Raw genomic sequence first — 18,282 nt, forward strand, 5'->3', positions numbered from 1 at the left:
TTTCAAAGGAGAATCATATTTGAAACAACTGACCTCTCTGACTCATCCTTAAAAAAAATAATAAAAAAATTCACATTATGGAAAGCGATAAAATACAGCTTTTATCTAGACTCTAGTTTTAATTGTATCTATTTGCATTAGCTGTTAAAGCATATCCTGTATTAAGAATTGAAAAGAGAACATTCTCACCAGCTTTTCTGCTTCTGTATTCATCTCTCTCAATTGTTTGATGTGTTCCTTCTTGATCATAAGGATTTTCGATAACCTGGTCTAAAACAAAGGAACTATTTTTAGAATGAATAGGTCCTTAAAGCAGTTTTGAAATGCTGTAGAAATTCAAGATAATAAAATGTGTGTTTCTTTCATCATTTTAAAACACATTTCTCAGTTGTTCATCAAGTTAAGATGGAGAAATAAAAACTAACTAAAATTAAATGATGGATTTTCCAGAGATTTTGAAAGCATTTTCAAGTGCCCTAGATTGGAGAATGCTAAAATCCATCAGCTGGAATTCCCTATAGGAAGGCTAATATAATCTATGGCCACCTAGAGGCTGAAAAATCAAGAATCTTCTTTTTTTTTTGCAGCCTGAAGGAAAGCAAAGGGTGTTATCATCACCTACTACAATTAATATCACTCACCTTACCATACCTTTTTTCCACACAGTTCTCAGCCGTGCTCTTGACTGAGCACCAGCCTTTTGTGTACACTCCTGCAGCATAGAGATTGGATCTATTCTATACAAAACAACTCTGGGCTTTCCATTTCCCTCTTTCGTAACGGGAATACCCTGTTTCTGCTGCCCTTGGGACGCAGCAGGCTGAAGTGGAAATCACTGGGAGTCCTCTCAACGCACACATCACTCCTAAAACTATTCATACTCTCTAGGGCTCCAAGAGAAATCCCAGCTCCACTACAACCAGCAACAGTTTTATTACTGATGTAAACAGAGCCGAGATTTCGGGTATTATAAATTTCAAAGGGGTTAACTGCATCCTAGTAGCAGAACACGGAACTGGGAGAAATAGGAACTCCTAGTTCAACATACATCTGTGCTTATATATAATCCCCTTTGTTGATTTTCAAGTTCAGTGTTAACGCAGCCAGGTTTCTTGCCCTTACAAATCCTAATGGAAAATTTTTCCAGGATCTCCTTCAGTTAATTACGAATCTTCTCGGAATTTCCATGTTAAATGCATTCTTGTTCACTTCATAGTAATTTGTTCTGCCAAAGCTGTTTTTCAGCTAAATATAGGTTCTCCCTCCTTGTGTTTATCACTGTTTATTCAGAGACAGTAGGAGTGTCTCTTCTCCACTGTTCTGTCACTAGACTAATCACAACCCAAGCCTTTCTACTCTCCTCTCCCATCAAAGGCTCTTGATCTCCTCAACTTTTGTGGCCCTTTCTGTAGCTTTTTTCCATTCCCTGCCATCTTTCCTGAGTGTGACAACAGGAAGCCTGTACCAGTATTCCAAGTGACAGACCTGTAAACCGGCATCAATACTTCTCTCTTTCTACCACAAATACTTTGCCAGATGCATCTTACGAACAGATGGCAAGCCATGGTCAGACACAGAGAGACAATACTGCAGAGGTTATCACTCTTCTAATTCTAACTGCTCTTTTCTGTCCTTGTGCTGTTCCCCAATGCCCGTGCTGAGCCAGTACTTGCACTTTTGCAGCTAACCCAGTCAGGGAACTGATAATGACAAAACAATAAATTCAGAAAATGAAAGAAAGAAAATTTTTAAAATGTTACTTGTGAGCTGGATTATCTCTTTGATCTAGTTTCTAACACACCACACAAATGCTCATGTTGGCAAAAAAACACCTGGGAGGAAGGAAAGCACTGTACACCACCTGCCACTCCTGCCAAAAACTTACTCATCAAGCTCTGCTGTCATCACTATCCGGCAACTGCCTAACATGTCTAAGTCCGTCTCCTTCACAAACCTGGTGAGTCTGCAACTTAATGCAGAATATATTATCTGTCCCCAAAACTTGCAAGGTATTTGACGCTTAACTTCTACTTTGATGTCCAGACATATTTGAGGATGCAGGGTCCTAGTTCTCCAGATCACGAGCTTAGGTTTTATGTTATATTCATCCTATTCCCAGATATACTCCAGTGATCAAGATAATCTGATTCTTTCTACAAGAAACTATGACCTTTCACTGTATCTATGATGCCTACCAACTTTCTCTCATTGGTATATTTTAATAAATAGACTTCCATTTTCATTTGCCAGTATTGTCAGTGAATGCTTTAGCTCATTTCAGCTCTATTCTCCTTGAGAAAGTCTTGCCTAACAGCTCTATTTTCAGTGCAACTCATCCTGTTTACTGTTATAATTTATCATTCTCAATAAACTGGAAACAAGTTTTTAGTACAATGCTTTTCCACATTAAAAGAGATGAACAATCCAACCAGTGTGTTTAGATTTGTACTTCAGATTTCATATTTTAGTCAAAAGAATATTTATAACACAAGCATTTCAAAGCAATAACTTACTACAGAATATTTTCAAAATTTTCAGAAGTAGAAAATAGTAAAAAATCTAATACGCATTTTCAGTTTTTTCTCCCTGCATTTAAGTTCAGAAGATCTCTCCTTTTTCTGTAGCAATTATGAAGATACCAATTCACTTTTCTGGACGTGCTGTATTAACATACTCCCTCTACTGGACACGCAGCAACCCTGCAAACAATCTTGGTTGTCCTAGAATTGTTTGCTTCCTAATTTCATTTTTTTTCCCCCAAAACAACGAAGGGGGGGAAAGCAGCACACTGTAGCTGAGTGCTGGGAAAAACATCCTCCAAATTTTAATACTGTTTAGAATGTAATCTATTGATTTTGAACTGCAGTATAGCCTATGAAATATTTAATGATACATTACATATTGCATGTAAGCACTAAAGACTTTTTAAATTTTTTTTTTTACTTGTTTACTGTTGACTTTATTCTTAGTATAATAACGTTAATTTTTGAGCCATTCTTCTCCTAATACACATGTTTGTCCACAATATAAACCAGAAAGAATAGCAGTCTCCGATGCCAAAATGTAAACACGTAGAAATTAATATAGAGATTTAGAAAAACTAAGACTCACCAGCACAGAACTATGATTAAAATAGTTGTCACAAGGCCAATGTTTGCTTAGAATCCAAGTTATACATAAACAGAATATCCCTAATGTTTATTTGTCAGTGTCTGCATGTGATTTTGGCTACACTTCCTTTTGTTCCAAATTAATTTCAGAACCTGTAAAAGGGGCTGGGTTGAAACCTTATTCAAGGTGTGCAGCATGTTTTGTCCAAAATAAAGTTTTCCTTTGAAAATGAATTTCCTATGAAATTCTTTATTCATGGTATCATTAATAATTGCCTGGCAATAGTTCTCCAGAAAGTTTTGAGTCAAACATTTTCTAATAATTTACTTCCTGAATCACCATTAAATCAGACCGAGGGCTTTGACCTTTTTGCTGTAGCAGTGTATAAGAAAAGCCAGAACATCTTTAACGGTCACCGTTAACATAAAAATGCACCTGGACTGGTGAATGCAGTGCAATCAACAGTCAGTATTCACCAGTCTCACGTATTTCACAACACCAAGTTTCAGTTCCAGCCTTAAACTTCTAATAAAAAAGTTGATGCTTAAAATGGTTAAGATGCTAGGCTTAAAAATAAGGTCCCAGTCCTTCAATATTTCTTTTTTTAGACTTGCAATTCTCTATTAAAACCATGGATAAAGTATTAAGTTGATCACATAACAAATGCTAAAAATCTGTGGCTTGATTTTGTTCAAAATCTTTTGACAATCTTCAAGCAAAACTACATATTAATGCAGGATCTTTGTAAAACACCACCATCTGTAATACAAGCAAGAAGCCTGTAGTTTTAGAACTCAGATTTCCTTATAATGAGTAATAATACACCACCAAGTATGACTGAGAAACCCCACATTTTCAGATTTATAATACAGAAACGATATCATAAACAGATCAACTTGACACACTAAATAGTTGTAAAGCTCAATACACCTTAGTTACCCAGTTTCATTGATCACAGTCAGCGACTCAAGCAGGATAGCTGCAGATAGCTTAGCAACATAAACAAAGATCTTTTGTGTATTTCGATTTTTAACATAATTAATCTTCTAGCAACTACATCTATTTTAAATTTTCTTCGCTAAGCTAGATGCCAAGTCACCGTTTTCAAAATTAGCTTCATACAGTAAGTTTCCCCTAAAAAACTGAATAGATCATTCTGTCAAATAAAATTCATTAAGTTGAACGGCCAAAATATTAGTGGCCCATATGAACTACAGACACAACTTGATTCTTTTGACCAGTTCCATACACTTTAAAATCTGAGAAGTGTTTAGCGACGTTATTTCTCAGTTCTTAGCATTTTAAACACAAATCATTCCAATCTCCTTTAGCATGTTCAAAACAGCTTTCATTGTTAAAGAATTCACAGATCTTAAGCTAAACCAACATGAGCAATTACATTCTTCCATCATCGTGAAGAGTAACTTGCTTCGATGAGTTTTGATATTCAGTGTAGCTCAGTTTCCTAACACTACTCTCTGCTCTTCTGAACTGGTGTACAAAAATCACTGAGGAATTATTTCATAAAGATGAAGACAAAACATAGTTTTCTTATCTATAACATTTATGTTTGCTTTCAAGGAAAAGAGTGCTGCTTTTCTTCTCCAAGAGGGTAGGACATTACATAACATAAAATACAGTATTATACAATATATGATAATGCACATGGGCAAGTGTTCTTTGTGCAATGCAAGAATATTTTAAATAATAAAAAAAAGTCTTAACATAATACAAAGTTTGCAGATAGAAATGATATCTTTTTTTCAGGCCAAGTGGTAGACACACTTTTGGAGATACAAGCCCCTCCTGCGGTCTGAAGGGCTACATATTTCAAAGCTTATGAACAAGTAAGAAAATTAAGAAGGGGCAGGATAAAAACAATTATTAACATCTTTTCAAAAGTGAATTTGGATATCACCATATCTGTCATAAATCAACAGAAGGTCACTTAACTGCACAAGAATTGGCAGAACAAACACAAAAGGACAATACACAACAAAATTAAGAGTTGCAGTTAACACTTACCACTTGAATGAGGAATTCGACTGGAAAGCCTCCTAGTGTTTCACTATCTGTGCCTGAAATTTTGCTTTTCCACGAAGATTGTCCTAATAAAGGATCACTGTCCTATAAAAAGAAAGAACATTTAATTTAATAGCTTATTTTTAGAGGGATTTGCTAAGATTTTTATCTCACTGAATAACCTCAGAAAACTAATCTCAAAAACGGTTTACAGTAACAGCTTCAATATGTATCAGAAAATATTTCCATGATTAATATTACATGAACAAAAAAGTAACTTACTGTAATTGGAGACTGGAGTGAAGGTGTATAATGCAATCGGGGAGGGGTCATAAAGAACCTTGAAGGCCGTTGTTTCTGTCCAAAGGCAGCAATTGGCATGGTTTCATGAGGCTCATTACTCTGCAACACAGGAAAAGGAAGGATATACTTCAGCTGTCAGATGAATTAATTTTACACACCTTTTGGAATACTTAATTTATTTCTGGAATCTGGACTAGCCATGTCCATCCACATCCCAACCCAACAATGTTAAAAGATTAACGTTTTGCTTTTGAGCTAGCAGGAGCTTCAAAATCATATTCCATTGCTGGAGTTTGTGTGTTACGGCATCACATCAAATAAAACCTGCAAGAATATTTCCAAAAATTTTATTGGCAAGTTGGATAAATCATGACTGAACAGGAGTTCATCTGAGTTTGGAGCCTCTGATCACAACAGAAACTAGACAAATGATGGGCCTTTCGTAAATTCAGTGCTACAAAAGATACAAAAGAACATGAGGTCCTCTGAAAAGCTGCAGTCTAGGTCAGACTGTTTGGCAGGAACAATTCCTGGAGCTCATAAAAGCCTATGAGCTAGGAAATAAGCCCGAACTGTTTGGCCAAAGCAACATCCCCACAGGTAGCTTCATTATCATAAGAAGTTTCAAAATGAGGTTCAATCAACTCATAATCCTTGCCTGCAACTACCACAGGCCCTTCCAGGCTTTGGCAAATTATGAAGAGACAGGTTTTCTTGAACACTTCCTGCAAATCCTGCCAGGATCCCATAGCAGATCTTACACTACTCATTATATTTCTTCATCTTAAACTCAGGCTATTATAATAACCTAGAATAGTAGGTCTAGTAAATTATTCCAGCCTGAGCCATTATGTTTTTATCATAGAGGGTTGTCCTGTTCTGTAAAACCATAGACAGTAGAAGCTCACTCCCCTGGAACTTCCCATGCATCTGTTATGCTTGTTTCTACTTTATGACAATACCACCTGGATGTAAAATTTTTACTTTTTGTCTTTTAAATTAAAGCATACAATTGTAGATTTTTACTTTATTATAGCTATTTTAAGAATGTGTCATTAATACTTACAAGAACTTCATAATCTGGGACTGTGTGTGTTCCAAGACCTGCCCTGTCAAAAGTCACTCTGTATGTAGCGTTAAGAGTGTCTACAGCGTCTATTTGTCCAGTGAATAGTCCATCATGGACACCTCGCAAGCGTGCTTAAAAAAAACCAAACAACAAACCAAACATTATAATGTTCTGATACCACTGACAAAAACAGACCTAATACATCTTTTGCAAGTACCCCTTCATTTGTATATTTAAAACCCACAGAATAAATGGAAAAAAAACCCAACCCACCCAGAAAAAGAATTGCATGTGATAAAAATATTGCCCAAATTTTTGTCGAATTTATCTTTGCAAGGCAGGTATTTCCCAAATCTAATCCTTAGCACTATGCTTATGTCTAAATAAAACACTTTTTCATACCCAATACCTTCTGACAGACAGATTTTACAGGCAACAGTCAATTTTTGGATGATTTTGCATATCATTTCTCTTTGATCACTTTCACTGATGACTACATATTTAGCAAAAGACAATGAGGAATGCAGCTCAAGGATACAGCTCTAGGAGAGCGAGGAGAGGAGGTATTGTGCAGCATCCTTGCTCTTCAGCAAGAATTAAGGGCAGTATTACTGAAGAATGCAAAAAGCAATGAACAGTAGTGCCTTGAGTGGGATATACCATGCTTAAGTGAAAAGCATCTGGATCACAGACAGACAGGATGGAGGAATTCAAGTTTTTATAAAATCAGACAAAACTTGTGGAATGTTTTTAAACAATATTCCTTCCTCAGTTATGTGTAAGTTTTTTCAGTAAGGCAATGCCTTGTTTACTATACATGTCTAACTACACTGCAATATCAATTGTATATCTGTAACAAAACAGATATTTTTATATTTATGGAAAAATAAAGCTCAAGTTTTATATTAGGTTAGATTTTAAGCTGTCAGATAGCATTCAGATCTTGCATTTAAGCATCTCTCTCTCCAAGATTTGTTAGATATACTAGACAAAAAAAAAAAATCTACAATTTGAACAGCAGAAATAATAAACCATAGTAAGTTTGTACCTCTAAACTGTAATACTAGCTAATCCTCACAAGCTCCTTCTCAATGAGCTAACAATAAAGACATATACTTTTTGATCTTTTAAATTTATTTTAACTATGTGCAGAAAGTATAGCATGGTTTACTAAAATCTTTGCAAAACACTTGGCTGGGTTTTTTTTTGTTTGTTTATTTTTAAGAAGTTACCTGTAACTTTTGTTCCTATTACAAGCGGTAATGGAATTTCTTCTGGAAGATCTTTGAACTGTGAAATATCTGCAACTTTCCGCTGCTGCAAAAGTCTTATTTTCTGCCGTTTCTGTTTTAACGCTGATCTCTCTTCCTCAAAGAATGCAGAGGAACACCTATAATACGATTAGGTAAAACTATACTTAAATTCAGCACTGAAAACATACATATGTGAAGACACATCAAATAAATAGGCACAGTTTACAAATCAGTGAGGGAAAATGAAAAAGCTTGGAGTGAAGTGTTCAAGAGAAAAGGATTTAAGACATTAAGGACAGTCTTACTCCCCAGAATTATCACTCCTAAAATAACAGTTTATTTAAAATTAACACTCAGGAATGCTAGCTGTTGCAGCAGTGTATCAGAAGAGTACAACTTTTTAGGACTTTTTCTGCTTATATGGATCCACCTGGTGTCACAACAAAACTAAAGCAGGTCCCACATCCAGTCTACTCCGAATACCAGTTCAATGCATGTAATTATGGACTTACTGTGAGGCCACTGGCTGTCATCATTTACTGATACATAGTAGATCCCTTTCACATGTGCTCATTAGCTCAATTAAACTAACTTAGTATGAAAGGGCACCAGACTCAGAACATAAAAGGGCACTTCTCTGTCTCATCTCCTTGCATCTGTGCAGAGTACAACTCAGCCACAAAATCTCTGTTATGCGGATGAATTGTTCTGAAATTGATCATAGTAAAAGTACAAATTTGTTTGAACTTGGGCTATTGTGTAAAAATCAGATAATCTCTAGCAGTCTCCTTCCCCATTTTTGTGGGGGTCTTAAAATGTAATCTAAAAGATGGAAGACTTACTCCCAAGGCTACTACTTGGTTTTATTAATCTTCATTTTTAACCTTACTGAATAGGCATGATGCACGAGGGAGATACTGAAAGCATAAAGACATTAAGGACTTGATCCTAGCTTGATCCTCTCATTCCTTATTTAAAAAAAAAGTTCTATCATTCTTGTGTCAATGCAAGAAATCATTTTAAAAAAGGAGTACAGATGCTATTGTAGGTCTGCTTAATTGCAGAAGCAGTTAGTCATCAGATAATTTGCTACCTTTGTTAATTGCTTTACTGCAGTCAAATGCAATTTAAACATTTTCTGTGGAAGTCATACAGTTATATATTGATTACTGATGATAAAAAAGTCCTATTTTATAAGGTTATTTTACAAGACACTGACAACTCCTCCACTGGTTCTTCCTTCTGCACTGCAAATTATTTTCTGTTTGAAATCTCTTCAAGATCTTCCTCAGTTATTTATCTCTCACTCAGTACTAAGCAGTCAGCTCCTATTTCCAAGTCTGCTTCTACTACTCTCTTATTATATGCTGAAATAAATATTCTTATGCTTTCTTCCATATACCCCTCACTCAGAGAGTTCCACAAAGCCATTTCACTATTCTCCAAAATTTCTCTTCCTTGCAATGTGCATGAGAAGATCATAAGAACTAAGTTGCCAGGATGCTGACACCACTTTCTTTCATACTGACCAGCAGTTTCACACTTGTTTGTCTATAGGCATATATCATTTGCCTTTTTATCTTATACATTGTTTCTAAGTTATACAGGGCATAGACCACCTGTTTTGTCCAGTGTGTACAGTATTAACATAATGACATCTTGGTCCTAAGCAAGACCTTAAAAAAAAAAAAAAAAAAAAGAATAAACAGGAACAAACTGAAACTGTGATGTACTTCCTCATTAGGAATTCAAAATATCTGGAAAGGGATATGGCAGAGAGTGATGGTGGTTGGGAGACTCGTGCAAAGCTTATTTGAATATTCTCATTTAAAGATGCTATTTGCTTCGTATTTACTACTGAGGAGGAACAAGTGTGAAATAATGCTTGCCATGGGCTGTGCATATGAAGTAGCAAAATGCAGGTCAGAGCTTTTTCAATTCTAGTGAGGAGAACAGAGTGACTAATCACAGCAACACAAAAAAAAAAAAAAAAAAGGCAGCAATATAGACTATGACATTAGCTCTTCTAATCATGTCCAGGGTCTGATGTCAGGAACATCAGATATCATCTGACATTCTTTAACCCATGCTCTTAGAAATACAAATTCAAATGCTGATATACTAATCACTGACCTTGGAGGTCCCTACAACAGCAACTACTGTTTTATGGCTAGCTCAGATGTTCTTAAAAAGCCTCTGTTCCGAATGCTGTAGGTCATGAATACAGAAAGCATTTGCAACATATTTCTGGCTTCTGTTAAAGGAAATCTCTTAACTCCATGTCCCCCAAATGTATTTAATAAAGGTTATCCCATCTTCGTGCCATTCCTATGAAAAAACGAAGATTAAAACTATGGTACAGATCACGTTGCAACCTCATCTTTTTAAGAGGTTGAACATTCTTCTTGGTTTCTACCTTGGTCACAAGAATTTGAACTAACAGAGGAATCATCACCATCATAGTGCCAGGACAAGCATACCTGAACTTACTTCATATCCATTGCTATTTCACAATGCCAATTAAGTTTATATAGAGTACACAAGACTAACTATTACCTCTTCCTTTTCTTGGAGCATATCTTTCCTCACAGTCTACTGGAATCTTACAAGCTTTGCAGGCTCCCATGAAGAATACTGTTGTACCAATCAACCACACTGTTGATGGTGTGATAGGACACTTAAAGTAGCAGCAGACTTAAGAAAATATTACAATATATTTAAAACAAAATTTTTAAAAAGACGACAAGCACGTGCACAGCTATCACACAGAGATACTATTATCCTCTGCCATCAACACTGTGGATGCAAAATGTCTTTTTTTTTTTTCTTCCCTCATGGGGAGATATCAGTATTGACATGGTATTTAGCTTACTTGCATATGATGAGGACAGACAGAAAAAATTTTTAACAGAATAGTAATGTAAAAAAGCTTTGCTCTAGAGGTAGATAAAAATTATCTTGAAAAAGCATTCAAATGATCTATAATAATTCAAAATCTTTTAGAACTAAGGCCAAAGACCACTCTGGTCATCTTGAAAAAGACTACCAACAAATGTTGGGTTTTTTTTTAATTATTAAAGAGATGAAAAGCAAACAGGAATGCTTATTTTATGTTGATAAAAGGCAAGAACTCATAAAGTTTTGGTTAACAAACAAAACAAGACTCTATATCCAGTCAACTACTTGTACTTCAGAATTCAGATTAAACAACTTCCTGCTCATTTAGACCTGTGGTTCCTTAGGCATGATTTTCTCTTTAAAAAACTACCTGTATGATAGCTTCACAAAAAACCCAAAACCAACAACACTCCCCCCCTGCCCCTCCAAACAGAAATAAAGAAGGAAGTTTTATCAACGGTCCAACAGACTGCTGAATGAGGCAAGCTCATCTTTCATAGTGTTACCCACTTTTAGCAAAAGTCAAATGAGTAAGTGATGATTTAACCTGCAAATACACCATTTCCCTCTCAGCGGGAAGTACAATGATAGAGGAACAAAAAACTCTCTCGGTTAAGCTCAAATGATATGAGCACCTTTCCAAAAGGAACTATTTTTAAGCTGGCTCTGCTGCCTTCCCTTGACTGGCAATTTTTAGTTCTGTAAAATTGTTTGTAGGTACAGGAGATGAAATAGCCTCCATCAGGCAAAATATAATCTGACTCAGTACAGTGATCTATGAAATTGATTCAGTGCTTTAGTGTTTGTATTTTGATAAATAAACCAATCTTATTTCTGCAACACTACTTACGCATTTTTCACCTGATCTTACACAATGACAGGATGGTTGAGTTTGGGAGGGACCTCTAGAGGTCATCTGCTCCAATCCCCCTCCAGCAGAGTCACCTACAGGAGGCTGTGCAGGACCATGTCTAGATGGCCTTTGAATATCTCTATTCAATGGATGGAAATTCTACCACCTCTCTGGGCAACCTATGCCAGTGCCCAGTCACCCTCACAGTAAGAAGAAGTGTTTCCTTATGTTAAAACTGAACCTCCTGTGTTTCAGTTTGTGCCCATTGCTTCTTGTCCTACCTCCAGACAACACTGAAAAAAGCCTGGCCTCGTCTTCTCTGTGCCTTCCCTTAAGCTATTTATACACAGAGATAAGAGCATCCCTGAGCCTTCTCTTCTCTAGGCTAAATTGTATAGGTTCTGTGAAAAGGCTGAACTGAATCAGTGGGTTTAAGAATTAAGAATTCTAAACTAGAGAAAAAAATATGCCCTTCATTAAATTCTGGCTTCTTGTCTACAATGTATAATATTTTATGGGTGACTTTCTCCTCTCTCTGTTTTGGCAGCCAAGCCAGGAAGAGTTGAGGATCTATAAAACGGTTTAAACAATAATAAAATAAATGAGATGAAAATGTGCCCTTGTTTTCCCCATGAAGAGCTGGTTATAGCCAGAAACCCCCCCCCCCCAAAACTTAGTGAAAAATTAGCCTGTCTTCCATGCCAGGAAGCACTGCAGCATAGAAGATACAATAATAATTTCAACATGTCAACATGACCTAGAGCTTGGGCACTCAGTTATCTAGAGTGGGAAGAGAACATTTCAAGTATAGGCTCATGAGAACTACATGGACTGGACACACGCATGTAAGGAACAGATTGTGTGGGGGAGCGGGGTATGTGCTCAAAGAGCATCTATTTAATAAAATGGTTTTCTGCTCTCAGCTATTATTTTACTACCTGCATGCAAAATTATTTTAGAAGAAACAATTCGGAGAAGGAAAAGAGGAGAAGGAAAAGAGGAGAAGGAAAATTACCTCCGTGGTTTTCCCATTAATCGTCTGATTTTCCCCCATTCTACTCTTGTCAATTTTCTGGTTTTCAAATTTGGAAAAGATTCTTTCAGGCATACACAGAAGTCATTATCTCCTTCAAATAGCGGTCTGTTGAAACATAATTGGTCCTCTGTTAACCACACTTAGTAAACTTTTGTCATGAGATTCCAAAAAACATCCATGATAAGAAATAACACTGAAAACTAAAAGTATATAAACAAGACATTCCTATTCAAAGGACAAATTAAACTGAAAAAAAAGACAGAAAGTTTCCAGGACTATTGTTCTATTTGAGCCTTACTATCAGTGATGTTTACAAATATTCCCCTTTCATTACTATAGGAAAACATATCTATTCATCCTGCTTTCTAATGTATATAAAAGCATCAAATGAAACTTCAGCAAAGCCAATGCAGTGTCATGAGAATACTGCAACACACTGAAGGAAACTGTCAAGATATGTGAGGTATTGAGAGTAAAGGAAGGGGCAATATGATACTGAGAAATAGAAAGACAGTACCTTTTTCATAAATTCATTCAATTATAACCCAAATATACAGGCAATTGAGCTTCCAAAATACAGGCAATTGAGCCAACTTGTCATTCTCTACAGCTATATAGTTAAGACTTTTATTGGATCATACCGTGACTCCATGATGAAGCAGAGGATCCATCTTATAGAAGCGACAGTTCAGAGAAACTACCTACACAACTTAGAAATTTCTCTTTGATGCTATGACCTGTCTGTATCTCTATGTTTTATGACTGCCTTTCACTTTGTAGTACCACATCCTTCTTGGGCTGAAGAGACAAAAGAGCAGCAATGGAAATGCCCGTCTAATAGCAGGTTAATCATTAAAGACTATGTGCCACTGAAATAGATCTCACCTGGTGAGAACAAAAGAATAACTCCATCCTAGATAAATCTACTTTTCTCCACTCTCTGCAGGGCGCTGGGGTTTAGAGGGGAATATCCCCAAGCACAGAACAAAGACGATCTTGGAAGCAACACCACTTTCAACTGAGTGTGAGGGGTTGTGGTAAAGAAGAAAGGTGCATGCAGATAAGGAGACTCAGGCAAGAATGGAACAGAGTATTTTTGCAGTAGAAGGATCGGCAGCTGTAGCACAAAGTGAAAAGGAACCCAGAACGAATGATCAATGAGGGTCAGGAAACAGACAAGGAAGTATATAAAAGTTTTATTTTATCCAGACTTACTGTTGCTAGCGTAATATATCTGTGTAAAGAACAACTGAATTTTTTTATTTGTTGGGGTTGGTTTTTTTTGTTGTTTTTTTTAAGAAAGATAACCTGTATGTGATTGTTTTTACTATCACTTGTCCCTACTCAGGCAAACTGTAAACCCACAGCGCATCCACGATATTGGAAGCTCTGGGAAACGGTGTAAGCAAGCTACAGCTGCACCTAGTTCTGAGGGCCTACGATCACTGTAGTAGTAGGTAGCTCTTTAGAAGTCTCTGCATGTCAGAAGCCAATGGAATTTTACAGAAAACAGTCCTTTGCAACAACGTAAAGAAAATCCAGCTGAAACAACTTCAATAATCTCATAACCACAGATAGTTGTAGAGATTAAAATATTTCAAAAACTTATACTAGACGTGGCATTTAAATTGATGATTTCAATTTCAGTGAGACAATTCGATTAAAATATTTTGAGACTTGTATAGTGAGCCATATTTTGTCAGTTGGCAGTTAGCTCTATACTTCAAACTTTTTTAAGCCTCTCATTAAGTCTAGATCACATTGCTCAAAGCAACATACATCAAAGTTTTTCTTCCAAAGATATGTAGTTTCTTAGTAAACTGTTATATCATCTTAACATGATCATATCTTACTAGCATTACAAGCGTACATTGAAAACTATCAAAGAGGTTTTCAGAATTACCTGCTAAACTTAAATTATAGTCTACTGATAGACCTAAAGTTCCACAGACAATTATTTGAGAAGAAACTAAAAGTTCTTGGACTTTCGTAAAAATTGTAATTGCGTCACATATTAAAATTACTTCTACTAGGGTTTGGGTTCTTTGTTTTGGCTTGTTTTTTCAAAAAAGGGGGTGGGGGAAGGCACGTAAAGACCACTTTTTTCAAAGGAATGAAATCCTACAGATGATGAATTTAAAACTAACTAAAATGGACATGTCATTTTTCTACTTGTGATGAACATACACTAAAATGTTTTTCTGTTGCTATGACTGCCTTCTCAGCTAAGGAAAAACAGCCACAGCAATCGTGATTAAAATAGGAAGGAAAAACAGTAATTATTTTGTTATGAATACATTCTGGAAAAGAATGCTTGTTAAATACTAGTGACAATTAGTCACTAGTCTACAATTAGCGTAGATTTTAAGAATTCATTCATCAATAACAATTTTTACATTTTAGAATTTTTAGTTTTTCATGATTAGGGACTAAATTAAACCGGTTCTTTTAAACAACTCACACCACCTTGCTAGTGGCATTACAAGAACAAGCGTCAAAGACTCTGAGGCACAAATTCCAGAAACAGTCTAGGAGCTAAGATTAGGAGATCCAAGAAGGATGCTGATATCTAGACAATAGCTGAATAGTCACAACCTGGAGCTCTGTTAGTGACCACAACAAAAAAAGAACGATGGGGAAGAAACATCCAAAATCAACATTCACACCTTTTGGGTAAGTAGCGCCTTATGAAGGAGGAGTCTCCTTCCCATCCCCTGTGTGTAACACTGATCCAAGGGTTCAAAAAAGTGTAAGTGTTCTGATAACTTCATGCTTAAGATGCTAAAAACATTCTGAATAAAGTCTTGTATCTAGTAGAGGCAGAGGTGATAAAAAGAAAATTATTTCCATGAAGGAAGGCTTTCCACAGAAGACTACCCAAGGAACTACCCAATTAGATTGTTCATTATAAAAATGAAAACAAAAAACAAAACAAAAACCAACAACCACAAAACAAACACCAAAAACCCACCAACAAAAAACCCCAAATCCCCAGTGAAATAGTTTCCAATAACTAATAATTTAAGAATAAACTTTGGAGTATCTAACCAATATACGGAAATTCGCAGCTCAATTTCAGAAAATGACTTGTTTCTATACTAGTAAGAGATAATTATATAAAACAGACATACTTATCTATATTTGAATAGAACCATTCGTATATGCACCACTTGTGAGCTTTGGGAAGTTTGAGCAGGTTACGAAGCCGTAAACCAATCTTCTGTGATGCTTTCTTGTCTGGTGTTGGCATCGTTGTATTAAACTTCTACGTAGTAAAATAAAGGAAACTGTTAAACACAGTCTAACATTCTTCAATATTCAAATAATTAAACTAGATTTTCTTTATATAAGTTTGCACATTAATAATTGTTACATTTTAATCCCACGTACTGTTTCATGACAATTTTTTCATTGCAGATCTATAATAATCCTTACTGCGTTATATCAGCAATGCAATCAAACATAACAGATGGCAAACTTTAGCAGGATCAATACAACAAATTGTCTCTATACAAAGCTCTTTTAACAGAAACATTTTCCAACACTGAAGCTGCATCGTTGGTAATAATAGCATGGCCCTAAAGTACACGCACACTTCAAAAGTTTGAGGCATCATTGAACATTGTCTCAAGTGTACATGATGTTGCAGCTCAGATGCCAGCAACACCAACTGCCTCATTTGCACTAGTGCTTTTTCTCTTGCTAACTCTTCTTAAACTGAGGATGAAGGTAGCACGGGAACGTAATACCGCCAAAGCTTTGAGCAGAGGGTCTGTTTTTTAGAAAACTGCAAGAGTAACTAGCATGGACATAAGCAATCAGGTTTTAACTCCATTTGAAAGCTATTTTATAAAATGCAGAAAAGACACTCTCTTAAATTGCATATATAATACATAGACCCGTGTTTAAACAAGACCATAGAAAGATAATTCCATAATTTTGTTCCGGGGATGGCTGTCTTAACTGACAGAAAGAAGAACTTGCAAAAAAAAGAATAGCTTTTTAAGAATATTAGTTTAATGCCATAATCCTTCCCCAAATGCTCAAAAGTATTTTGACCTTTAGTAGCAGCAATAATAGGATAAAGCATAAGGTATGCACCTTGCTGGCTCCTGCTGCACTTAACCACTACGTTCTAGATACAGATCCCCTTTCTCCCTCTGGAACTGCAGGAAATGAAGCCTAGCAGGCCAGCAAGATCTGTGAGCTACGGCAGCTGCAGTCCCTCACAAATGTTTATCTAGCAATCACTGGACCTCCTGAACCAGACATTTAAGTACAAACCAGCCAGGCTTAGAACATTATCCAGGCTGTTCTACTGTTAAGAAATCACAGTAATGAATAGAGAGAAATGTCATGGTCCTCATCTCTGACAAAACGGACACAGCAAAATGGCAACTGCTAAGTATTCCCCATTCGACACTGCACAGTACGGTTCAGAAGGCAAATAAGACCAGTATTCAAATAGTACTTTTTCAGTGTGGCAAATTCAGACTCATAAGGTGATGGTACAGAGAAGTGATTTGGATGACAAAGGTACTAGAGAGCCAATTCTTTGAGACTAAGAGATGTTGCCCTGTCTAACACAGCAAATAAAGGCTGAGAGAAATTACAGCTGCTCTTTCATGCTGTATCAAGGAGTACAGACAGTCAAGTGGAGGAGTAGAAAAACAAGCTGTTTGAACTGGAGGACATTATCATTACAGGATCAAGAAGGTATAGATGGCCATGAATACATTTAGGCTACAAACCCAGAGCAAGTTCCTAATTGTTGGAATACATTAAGTTCTATAGCAGCCTTCTAAAGGATGTAGTCAGTGCAAGAAACCTAGTCAGTTTTTAACTGAAGCTGAATAAATTTATGCAGAATACGGGATACAATTGTTTGTGGGAGCAAGATGGTCAATTAGTCTGGAATTCTTTCTAGCTCTATATAATTATGTCAAGGATCAAAAAGAACAGGTACTCCCATAAACAAACTGAGGAACCCAGTCGCAAGGGTTCCGTTTTGAATTGTGGTTTACTCCTAGCAACAGCTTTCCTCACAAGAATATTCATAAACTGATAATGCAACTTGAAAAACAAATGTATTCTAATTTTCAGCTAACACAGATAGGCTCGTTCCCCTTTTTGGTAAAAATATCTGCATACATGTAGGTACCTGTGGAACCATCGCAACCTTCTGATTTCTTTTGGGTGACCTTGTGTTTATTTGTCTTTCATCTTCTTCACAGAAGAGTCGACTCCGTTTTGAATTTCTGAAGGGCTGCATGTATCAAAATTAAGAATGAATTACAAGAAAAAAAAAATCCAATTTCTCTGTTCATGCACAGAATTCACAGTGAGAGAAATGGAATGCCTTTTCTCTTGCCATCTTTTGGTTTTAAGGCACATGCTGCACAATAAACAGTGCCTCCTAGCAGTTGGAGATCTAAGGGCTGAGAGAAGAGAAGAAGGAATTTAAGATTCCAGGCTTTCCAATGCTAACTATAACCCATTACTATACTGCTGGCCCAGTTCCACGGAAGTATTTAGAACCCAACTCCCACTTGTTTCCAGAGGAGTTAGGTGTCTAAACACTTGTGCACCTAAGCTTAAAATAGTCCTTGCTTTGGTTATAAGCACATCTGTTCAACAGTTTGTTCTGAATTTTGGGTCAAAAAAAAGTTTATTCAAACAGCGTATTTGTTTTGGTATGTTCTCAGTAAAAACATTAGCCGGATATACTTTTTTGCAA

The 18,282-nt window shown here is 36.3% G+C and overlaps 1 protein-coding gene across 5 annotated transcripts in view; it reads right to left on the bottom strand.

Annotated features, from left to right (window-relative positions):
* LIN9 (lin-9 DREAM MuvB core complex component) overlaps positions 1–18,282 on the bottom strand; it is a 45,708-nt gene that overhangs the window by 11,696 nt on the left and 15,730 nt on the right. For 3 of the 5 annotated variants that reach the window (XM_075749371.1, XM_075749370.1, XM_075749373.1), the window contains 8 exons: positions 17,707–17,811; positions 15,677–15,810; positions 12,525–12,650; positions 7,738–7,895; positions 6,503–6,636; positions 5,416–5,535; positions 5,137–5,238; positions 190–270 (listed from right to left, as the gene is read on the bottom strand). In XM_075749371.1, the coding sequence (XP_075605486.1) occupies positions 190–270; positions 5,137–5,238; positions 5,416–5,535; positions 6,503–6,636; positions 7,738–7,895; positions 12,525–12,650; positions 15,677–15,810; positions 17,707–17,811 (960 nt within the window). The remainder of the gene's footprint in view (positions 1–189; positions 271–5,136; positions 5,239–5,415; positions 5,536–6,502; positions 6,637–7,737; positions 7,896–12,524; positions 12,651–15,676; positions 15,811–17,706; positions 17,812–18,282) is intronic. The other 2 variants (XM_075749372.1, XM_075749374.1) reach the window with 1 other exon arrangement.

The sequence above is a fragment of the Balearica regulorum genome, chromosome 3 (genome assembly GCF_011004875.1).
Source record: "Balearica regulorum gibbericeps isolate bBalReg1 chromosome 3, bBalReg1.pri, whole genome shotgun sequence".
NCBI classification, from domain to species: Eukaryota; Metazoa; Chordata; class Aves; order Gruiformes; family Gruidae; genus Balearica; species Balearica regulorum.